Source organism: Salvelinus alpinus, chromosome 30 (genome assembly GCF_045679555.1).
Source record: "Salvelinus alpinus chromosome 30, SLU_Salpinus.1, whole genome shotgun sequence".
Classification (NCBI taxonomy): domain Eukaryota; kingdom Metazoa; phylum Chordata; class Actinopteri; order Salmoniformes; family Salmonidae; genus Salvelinus; species Salvelinus alpinus.
The window spans coordinates 36,490,090-36,501,094 of NC_092115.1; the positions used below are offsets into that span (position 1 = coordinate 36,490,090).

General features: G+C 42.1%; 1 protein-coding gene across 1 annotated transcript; it reads right to left on the bottom strand.

Annotated features, from left to right (window-relative positions):
* Positions 1-709: 709 nt before the first annotated feature.
* On the bottom strand, positions 710-5,348 carry LOC139560373 (putative zinc finger protein 286B). Its single transcript, XM_071377080.1, has 4 exons — positions 5,025-5,348; positions 4,839-4,939; positions 4,566-4,680; positions 710-2,072 (listed from the first exon to the last, which is right to left on the bottom strand). Exons 1-4 carry the CDS (start codon positions 5,230-5,232, stop codon positions 937-939), a joined length of 1,560 nt encoding a protein of 519 aa, XP_071233181.1. The 5' UTR covers positions 5,233-5,348; the 3' UTR covers positions 710-936.
* Positions 5,349-11,005: the final 5,657 nt, after the last annotated feature.

Here is an 11,005-nt window from a genome sequence, read left to right on the forward strand (position 1 = left end):
GCCTGTGAAGCCCTTTTTGTGCAAAGCAATGATGATGGCACGTGTTTCCTTGCAGGTAACCATAGTTGACAGAGGAAGAACAATGATTCCAAGCACCACCCTCCTTTTGAAGCTTCCCATCTGTTATTCAAACTCAATCAGCATGACAGAGTGATCTCCAGCCTTGTCCTCAACACTCACACCTGTGTTAACGAGAGAATCACTGACATGATGACAGCTGGTCCTTTTGTGGCAGGGCTGAAATGCGGTGGAAATGTTTTCTGGGGATTCAGTTCATTTGCATGGCAAAGAGGGACTTTGCAATTAAATGCAATTCATCTGATCACTCTTCATAACATTCTGGAGTATATGCAAATTGCCATCATACAAACTGAGGCAGCAGACTTTGTGAAAATTAATATTTGTGTCATTCTCAAAACTTTTGGCCACGACTGTACAATGATTCTCTACACTATACTTGCTTGTTTTGTCACCAACTGAAATTAGGCACACTATTATAATTTTCGCAACCAGGAAATGGCGGAGCGATTTCTGCATAGTGCACCTTTAACATTTTAAGGCAGCAGCAGAGTAAAGTGAAAATATAACTTGAGAAATGAAGTTGAGTTGATTTATCAACCTGACCTGATATGAGACTGTCCCCTTGTGGCAAGTGACATCCCAGAAAGACAAACACAAACTAGACAATACATCCTAAATGGCTCCTAAATGACTCTTTCATATATATTCTTTTAATTGAATATAAACATGTTTTTTATGATTTTGTGGTACAAATACACAATGTTACCAGTTGTAAATAGGTTGTGAAAATGAAAGTGAGGTGCAGTCAACAGTCAAACAAATCTAGAGAGGAAAAGCTTGTCAGAATGTCTCAAAATAACTTCTGCCTACATTTTCACATAGAAAATGTTACCAAAAAATTATACAATTATGTTACTATTTGTTCCATCTGGTCTGAGACAACATTAAACTTGTGTGTGGATCCGCAGGGTATGCGGGTACCACATTTTGAGACACTGGACTCTCTCCTATGTGAGTTCTCTGATGTGACTTCATACTGGAGCGCCGGGTGAAGCATTTCCCACACTGTGTGCACTCGTAGGGCTTCTCCCCGCTGTGGACCACAGCATGTCTGATCAGGTTGCACTGCTTAGTGAAACTCCTGCCACACTGTTCGCAGGTGTACGGTTTCTCTCCGGTGTGACTTCGGAGGTGTTCTTTGAGCTGGCTGAAACGCTGGAAGCTCTTCCCACAGAAGGTGCAGCTGAAACGCCTCTCAGTGGTGCCGCCCGACCTCCACTGAGTCCTCATTCTCTTCACCATGTTAAAACTACTGCGACTCAGGCTGTATCCAGAGAAGGTGGAGGTGGTGGCCATGTTTGACCCTGTCATGCACTCACTCATTCTCACTGTTGCTTCTGAAGCCCTGTACTGATGCTGCCTTGGCTGTAGAGCTAAACTATTTCCATCATTATTTGAGTTCAGCCTCTCGCCCCTCTGTCCTTCTGGCATCTGTTGTCTAGTCTCATCAGCCAATGTCCTGACATGTCTTTTCATGTGTGCTGCTGTACTGAACATGTTAGCATGTCGTTTCCCTCTAGAAGAGTGAACCGATGGCCCTACACCATCTGTCATAGTAGGAAGGGATGGCAGCCCACTGTGAGATGGAAAAATTGAGATATTCTGAGAGTACTCTTCTGCGCCATGAAAGGAGAAATCTGGGTGGCCATCAGGGTCAGTGTCTCTGCCTGGATCCACAGAGGTCCACAGCTGCCCATCAGTCTCATCCATGACAAACTGGTCAGGTCCTGCCAGGGCCGTGGTCTGATCCAGCTCCTCCTCTTTCTCATCCTTCACCATCACTAGCTCTAGTGAGTCCTCATCTGGTCCGTGCTGCTCTGTGCTGAACACCTCTGTAGATGTGAGCCTGGGTGTGCCTGGTTCCTCTGGACCATCAGAATTGGGGCAATGTTCCACTGAGTCTTCAGGAGATATGTTGGGTTGTGTGATGAAGTCCTCGTCACAGCGCCGTTGCTCAAAGGATGGTGGTTGCCCAGCCTTGGAACCAGACTCTAAAGATTTGGGAATAAACATAAAATAAACATTACAAAAGACCCTTAACGGTTGCAAAACATGACTACTTTAGAATTGACTGCATGTGTACGTGCACTCCATATGCCAGAACATAAAACACAACACCAATGTAGCAATTTGGAACGTCCACAGGGGCGTCAGTTGGGTATGGCAGTCACTATGTCCTAGGTCAAGACTAAAATTGTAAAAGTAGGCTACCAAAAAGTAGACTAAATCATTCCAATCCCGATTAAAATGTAACAGCTGTTTAGCACATAGATTGGCTGGCTTTCGGACCATACGAAGCTTCGCTCGGAGAGAAGCTGCCAGCCTGCCCATCATTCTCTCAGACAGCACACAGTGCCAGACAGTTTTTTTTGCCGGTCAGCCAATTAGGCAGTGCGCCGTTGCTTTGAATTTGATGTTGGCAATTCAAGTCGGCTTTGTGGCTAGCTGTTTTATGCAACGGTTACTTTCACATTGTTGTCAGCCTACAATAGGCTAGGGATAAACTTCCCCAACACAAAATTGAATTTGCCAAAATGACCTATACAATTACTCGTGCCTATACAGAAATAAATACAATCATTCAAAATACTTCACCAGAGGGCATGATTTGGCCACAGAGGATCATTAGCTTCTTTTAAAAAATTAGCTGTGGCTTGTTATAAGTGCGCAGTTTTGTCAGCGTGTGCAGCAAATAGCCTACCAAATAGCTGATTGTTATGTTGCAGCAGTCAGTGAAAAGCAGTTTAATAGAAATATGCCTATCACAATATTTCAAAATACAAATCGTAGGAAAAACATAGTTTAGAAAGCAAATCGCTACTGCTGAAAAGAGAAGACAAAGAAAAGAGACTAATCTGTCTCTAGTTGTCAAAATTCTCAACTCCCAATTGAGCGAACAGTCTCTTATCTTATTGGCACCAGCAGAGGGTATCGGCCATATCCCTGCTGAGTGAGCATATTCACTGTCTTTATCATTGGATCAGTACCACTGTAAAGTCTTTTGGGGTGAAAAATATTATCCTCCTACAGGTTAGATGGATGTCATATTGTACAGTTTGTGTCTCCCACTTTCTTCGGCCTAGATTAGATGGTTGCATTCAAGACAAGGTCATTTTTACTGATCCGTTTGTCAGTCAGCAGATTAGGCTATTTTTACTGTATTTTTTATTTATTCAACCTTTATTTAACTAGGCAAGTCAGTCAAGAATAAATTATTATTTACAATGACTACTAATGTGTCATATTAAAAATATGTTGCTTATGTCTCCAGTAATATAAAGTGTAGTAGAATTGCATGAAATGAGTTTATAAAAGACCACATTTTTCCTCTGCAAAGAAAGGAGAAGAAACGTCTCTGATTAGGCCTACTCTATGTCACTACGTGCTCAGGCATACATTATTCAGAACTGTCTGATTTGCAAACAGTGATTGAGTTACATACAATTATGACTATGCAATCAACTCATCACATTAGGAATAGTAGCCTATCTTACATTAGTCTGAAAATGCAATGATAGATGCATGCAATCCTTTATTATAAAAGGTGCAATTTTATGCTGACAAAATAGCTTTCCCAAACTTAAAACTCATGCGTCACCTATGGATGTCGGCATTTGAAGTCGCTGTCTGCATTATGCATCTATTTCATGTTGCACTGTATGCGCCGTTCCACAAGTAAATTATTCAATTAATGATGAGGTTGAGTAGTGGTTGATATTGTACAGTATATGCCATTTCACAGACCTTTAAACCTAATATTGAGGTGATAATTAATGGCTAGGGTCATTTGTGTTTGTTTTTGCTGCCCTTCAAGTAGCATTTTAGAGTTTTTAAATTGTGTAGAAATACAGTAAATGAGCTTAGACTTCCCAAAAAATCCTTGGAATTCCAACTCGGTAACTCGGGCCTCTTTCTAGAGCTACTACTATCCGACCCGAATAGCCCTGACGTCATGATTTGACCTTTTTCAGAGTTCCCAGTTGTCTTGAAAGCACTCATGGTACCCTTCGCCAGCTCATATCTGTGTGAAGCTGGATTCAGCACTCTCGTCCAGGTTGGATGTGACAGCAGAGACGAGTTGCACACTGTCGACCACGCCCCCTGACTTTGAGAAGCTCTGACGCGACATGCATCAAGAACACCCAACTCATTAGTGGTGGTGAGATAAGATACAATAATTTGCAATTGACTGTCATAGCCCCACATTAAACATATGTGATGATGAGTTGAGAAGACAATCAGAAATATTGTTAGAATGTTTTTCAATTGACTCCTATAGCCCCCCCCCCTCCAAAAAAAAGTAAACATTGGCTGTTAATTACATATTTTCTTTCACATGGTTGGGGTCACGAGAGTTTTCAGCGATCAAAATGTTTGTGAACCCCTGCCCTAGGTTTAGCTGAACTGACGCCAGTGAACACACATACCACCACACCCACACAGTCTTTCATAGACAGAGCAGTACCCCTTATGGTCACACCCACCCTCTCCAGTGATCCTGAGCTCTTCCTGAGGGTCCGTTTTCCACACATCCTCTGCTGTCTCCTCATCTTTGATCAGTATGGGTTCAGTCTCTGCTCTCTGCTCCACATCTGTAGGCTGTAACAGGGGACTGAGGTTATCACTCTGGACACAGCATATCTAACCCTTTTCATACCCATGAATCACACAAAAGCTGTAAATTCTCCTAATATTCCAATAACAGAATTGATCCAAGAGGTCAGGTCTCTGTAATTGTAAAAGGTAATGTATCACACCTGGGATTGAGAGTCCTCTTCAACAGCCATCTCTCCATCTCTCCACTGTGATTTACTCCTTTGCTTGTTCAAAACAATCTTGACTGGATATGACGATCTCTCTGATGCCATGGGTAAAAAAAATTACAAAAATTGTATTCAGTCAGATATTCACACACAATTTTTCATGAATAACACATCTACTACCTTTTCTCCTGACTCGTGTCTTCTTCAGCTCGCTTTCCATCATTTGACACTTCATTTTCAGAACATCAATATCTTGCTGGCTTTGGGTCATTTCCAAACGTATAACTGCACAGCTATCATCAACACGTTTGTTTATTTCTGCTACAGCTGCTTTAGCTAATACCTCCATAATGGATAACAACTGCGACTGAAAATTGCAGCTGGACATCTTGTCTAGTCCAAATTACAGATTTCTATTCTCTGTGTGTAGTGAATAGTCTACAATTTACAAGCTAATGTGCAATATCAATACGTAATGTTGATAAATGGCAACAATGGGAGAATCTCAATTTCATACTCCTCGCGTCCTCTCTTCTGGTCTCCTTCTCAAAACCCATTGAACGAAAAAGCCAGAGGTCCCGCCCCTCTGACATTCTGATCCAATGGGTTTTGAGAAGGAGACGAGGAGAGATTACCAGAGAAAAGAGCAATTGAGATGTTCCCAATGTTTAATGCGGAAGATCCGTGCGCAATAGCAAACTCACTTCGGCTCAACTCGTGACGTAAGTATTTATTACCGTAAGTATGAGACTGCAACAGCCCTTTGAAATTGGTAGAATTAGCATTGGCAAGGCATATACTAGGGTCTGTCTAGTCTGCATGTAGGGTACCCATATATTGACAACAAAAAAAGAAGACGTTTACGTTTTTATTCTATTTTTAGTAGGAGAAGGTGGAGTGGAATGCAGTGCAATTGCTCACATGGTTATTAACATGGATATCATATTATATTACTATAGCGGGCTATTTCATTAGCTCTAAAATAGCAGCCATTTTGGTCTGGGAGAAATCCTAACCAGACTAATTGGAATGAATGGCAGTAGAGGCATAATTTACTTATGCAGGAAAATAAAAAGTAAGGGATGTAATATACGTATATCAGACATTTTGTAATAGAAGTATTGTCAACCTAAACTATTGTCATATAATTAGAAATACAGTTTACACTGGTTTTATCCCAATTTGCTGTATAAATAGCCCCTAAAATATATGTAAACAGACCAATGTCTAAATTTTTGTTTTCTTGAGAAAGCTGTGAGTACTACTTAAGCAATAAGGCCCGAGGAGGTGTGGTATATAGCCAATATACCATGGCTATGGGCTGTTCTTATGCACGACGCAACCACAAACCCCTGAGGTGCCTTATTGCTATTATAAACTGGTTACCAATGTAATTAGAACAGTGAGAACAGTAAAAAAGTACATTTTTTTCATGCCAATGGTATACGGTCAGATATACCACAGCTTTCAGCCAATCAGCATTCAGGGCTCAAACCACCCAGTTTATAATATCCTGTCATGAACTGATTGCAGCCAGTGTATGGCTGTGGAGTGACTGCATTGTTTGAATGGAATGCTGGCATAATTTCAAATTCATTACTTTACACAATATCTTATCACAGCACTGTCAAACCATAGTCCCAGTCGGTATTCACATAATAAAAAGGAATTCCCCTCGACCACGCTTACAAATTGGGGGAAACTAACATTCTTTCTTATTGACCCCCATTGTAAAAGAGGCAACTTCGTCGTAGATTTTTTGTTACACAGAAATAACAAATCATGCCGAAAAGCTGCTTTGTTGTTCAATGTACATGTTGCCAGGTCAAAAATCCTGACGGAAACATGGCTAACTCAAGAGACGCTAACGGAGTCGGTGCAGCCAGCTGGTTTCTTCACGCATCGCGCCGACAGAAACATACATCTTTCTGGTAAGAAGAGGGGCGGGGGTGTATGCCTTATGATTAACGAGACGTGGTGTGATCATAACAACATACAGGAACTCAAGTCATTCTGTTCACCTGATCTAGAACTCCTCACAATCAAATGTCGACCGCATTATCTACCAAGGGAATTCTCTTCGATTATAATCACAGCCGTATATATTCCCCCCCAAGCAGACACATCGATGGCCCTGAACGAACTTTATCTGACTCTTTGTAAACTGGAAACCACACACCCTGAGGCTGCATTCATCGTAGCTGGGGATTTTAACAAGGCTAATCTGAAAACAAAACTCCCTAAATTCTATCAGCATATCGATTGTGCTACCAGGGCTGGTAAAACCTTGGATCATTGTTATACTAACTTCCGCGACGCATATAAGGCCCTCCCCCGCCCTCCTTTCGGAAAAGCTGACCACGACTCCATTTTGTTGCTTCCAGCCTACAAACAGAAACTAAAACAACAAGCTCCCTCGCTCAGGTCTGTTCAACGCTGGTCCGACCAATCTGATTCCACGCTTCAAGACTGCTTCGATCACGCGGATTGGAATATGTTCCGCATTGCGTCCAACAACAACATTGACGAATATGCTGATTCGGTGAGCGAGTTCATTAGAAAGTGCATTGACGATGTCGTACCCACAGCAACGATTAAAACATTCCCAAACCAGAAACCGTGGATTGACGGCAGCATTCGCGTGAAACTGAAAGCGCGAACCACTGCTTTTAACCAGGGCAAGGTGACCGGAAACATGACCGAATACAAACAGTGTAGCTATTCTCTCCGCAAGGCAATCAAACAAGCTAAGTCCCAGTACAGAGACAAAATAGAGTCGCAATTCAACAGCTCAGACACAAGAGGTATGTGGCAGGGTCTACAGTCAATCACGGATTACAAAAAGAAAACCAGCCCCGTCGCGGACCAGGATGTCTTGCTCCCAGACAGGCTAAATAACTTTTTTGCTCGCTTTGAGGACAATACAGTGCCACTGACACGGCCCGCTACCAAAACCTGCGGGCTCTCCTTCACTGCAGCCGAGGCGAGTAAAACATTTAAACGTGTTAACCCTCGCAAGGCTGCAGGCCCAGATGGCATTCCCAGCCGCGTCCTCAGAGCATGCGCAGACCAGCTGGCTGGTGTGTTTACGGACATATTCAATCAATCCTTATCCCAGTCCCAGGGCCGCCCCCAGGTGGTGAGGGTAGGTAACAACATCTCCACCCCGCTGATCCTCAACACTGGGGCCCCACAAGGGTGCGTTCTGAGCCCTCTCCTGTACTCCCTGTTCACCCACGACTGCGTGGCCATGCACGCCTCCAACTCAATCATCAAGTTTGCGGATGACACTACAGTGGTAGGCTTGATTACCAACAACGACGAGACGGCCTACAGGGAGGAGGTGAGGGCCCTCGGAGTGTGGTGTCAGGAAAATAACCTCACACTCAACGTCAACAAAACAAAGGAGATGATTGTGGACTTCAGGAAACAGCAGAGGGAGCCCCCCCTATCCACATCGACGGGTCAGTAGTGGAGAAGGTGGAAAGCTTTAAGTTCCTCGGTGTACACATCACGGACAAACTGAATTGGTCCACCCACACAGACAGCGTTGTGAAGAAGGCGCAGCAGCGCCTCTTCAACCTCAGGAGGCTGAAGAAATTCGTCTTGTCACCAAAAGCACTCACAAACTTCTACAGATGCACAATCGAGAGCATCCTGTCGGGCTGTATCACCGCCTGGTACGGCAACTGCTCCGCCCACAACCGTAAGGCTCTCCAGACGGTAGTGAGGTCTGCACAACGCATCACCGGGGGCAAACTACCTGCCCTCCAGGACACCTACACCACCCGATGTCACAGGAAGGCCATAAAGATCATCAAGGACAACAACCACCCAAGCCACTGTCTGTTCACCCCGCTATCATCCAGAAGGCGAGGTCAGTACAGGTGCATCAAAGCAGGGACCGAGAGACTGAAAAACAGCTTCTATCTCAAGGCCATCAGACTGTTAAACAGCCACCACTAACATTTAGCGGCCGCTGCCAACATACTGACTCAACTCCAGCCACTTTAAAAATGGGAATTGATGGAAATTATGTAAAAATGTACCACTAGCCACTTTAAACAATGCCACTTAATATAATGTTTACATACCCTACATTACTCATCTCATATGTATATGTATATACTGTACTCTATATCATCTACTGCATCTTGCCATCTTTATGTAATACATGTATCACTAGCCACTTTAAACTATGCCACTTTATGTTTACATACCCTACATTACTCATCTCATATGTATATACTGTACTCTATACCATCTACTGCATCTTGCCTATGCCGTTCTGTACCATCACTCATTCATATATCTTTATGTACATATTCTTTATCCCTTTACACTTGTGTGTATAAGGTAGTAGTTGTGGAATTGTTAGGTTAGATTACTTGTTGGTTATTACTGCATTGTCGGAACTAGAAGCACAAGCATTTCGCTACACTCGCATTAACATCTGCTAACCATGTGTATGTGACAAATACATTTGATTTGATTTGACCTACGGTTTGCAATGCTACATAGGGAAATAGAGCCTGTGACAAGAGCCCTATGGCTTCAAGCTATTAGGTGTGGGAAAGTGGGAAACTTGTTTAGTACAGACCATTTGTAACTCCATTCACTACATGTAACTGTATAGTCCGTTTGTTTGTTTGTGTTGTTGGTCTTGGCTAGCTTCATGTTCCGGTCGGTAGCTAGCTAGCACTCACTCAAGTGGCTGCTAGCATCATTATGAAAAGGGGCATGAGGAAAGTCTTACAATATAACGTTTTTCTAAGTAGTGAGAATGCTAGGGAGCAGACAATGTTGAAAAGTATTCTTTAGACATGTACTTTTCTTAAATGTATTTTTGTAATTGACTAAAACAAGCAGACAACAAGAAAATAGCAGTTGAAAAAGGTTACGTTTTTGCTGTGAGCCAATGGGGTAACCTAGATAACCACAGTTTTCCCCCCCACAGGCAGGGTCTCGACATTCTGTCTAATACCACTAGGTCTATACATTGACCAACTCCTTGACCAAAATGGCTGATCTTTATACCATCATAAGAAGGTGCATGTCCATTCTAATATTCTCATTCCTAATTCTACGTGGTTATTAATACATAAAAGGCTATAGATGCATAATGCACGACGCACTGTGGTAAAATGTAAAATACAAAAACACTTTCTTCAACCATTCTTAACAACTCATGGTTTATGATCAAATATCGTCTTGAATATTGTAATCTCCATTCTCATCGACACAACCAAATTATACCATTCTGAAAATGTGGTATGGTATTTATTAAAAGATAGAAAAAGGTATATAACTTGTTTGACACACAGCTGGGGAGCAAAGACGATAAACTAGTTTCATGTAAACTTCAAATAAACATAATTTCATTCTATATTTCAAGTACGGGAGACGGGGGGAAATTTTAACAGGGGGCAATTATAACACCTTCAATTTCTACAAACATAAATAAGCTAGAGTGATGAAAATAACACAGTACATGCCCATTTAGATTGTCTCCCTGCTTGAAGAGTTACAGCTAAATATCTCACTTTTTTTTTTTTTTACCACTGGCTGTATTTTTCATATACTGCCCTGAGTATTAATGTCCAATAGTTCAAACTAGCATAATTTTCATCAGCCATGCAAGCTCCATTGTGCCTTCAGAAAGAATTCACACCCCTTGAATTTTTCCACATTCCACATTCACCCTGAATTTCATATTGATTAAATATAATTTTTTTGACACAGGCCTACACATAATACCGCATAATGTCTAAGTGGAATTATGTTTTTTGAAATTTTTACAAATGAATTCAAACTGAAAAGCTGAAATGTCTTGAATCAATAAGTATTCAACCCCTTTATCTGTAAGGTCCCTCAGTTGAGCAGGGAATTTCAAACAAAGATTCAACCACAAAGACCACAAAAGTGTTCCAATGCCTCGCAAAGAAGGGCACCTATAAATAGATGGGAAAAAACATTTGGATTTTGGAATCGCCCTTTGAGCATGGTGAAGTTATTAATTACTATTTGGATGATGTACAGTATATATATTCAAAAGAATGTGGACACCCCTTCAGATTAGTGGATTCGGCTATTTCAGCCACACCCATTGCTGACAGGTGTATAAAATCAAGCACACAGCCATGCAGGCTCCATAGACAAAC

Excerpts from the sequence above, each read along its gene's own strand:
- LOC139560373 (XM_071377080.1), bottom strand. The coding sequence starts at position 5,232 with ATGTCCAGCTGCAATTTTCAGTCGCAGTTGTTATCCATTATGGAGGTA. Across the intron at positions 4,681-4,838 it reads AAGAGGACTCTCAATCCCAG|CCTACAGATGTGGAGCAGAG; the intron begins GTGTGATACATT and ends CCCCTGTTACAG. Across the intron at positions 2,073-4,565 it reads GCTCAGGATCACTGGAGAGG|AGTCTGGTTCCAAGGCTGGG; the intron begins GTGGGTGTGACC and ends CCAAATCTTTAG.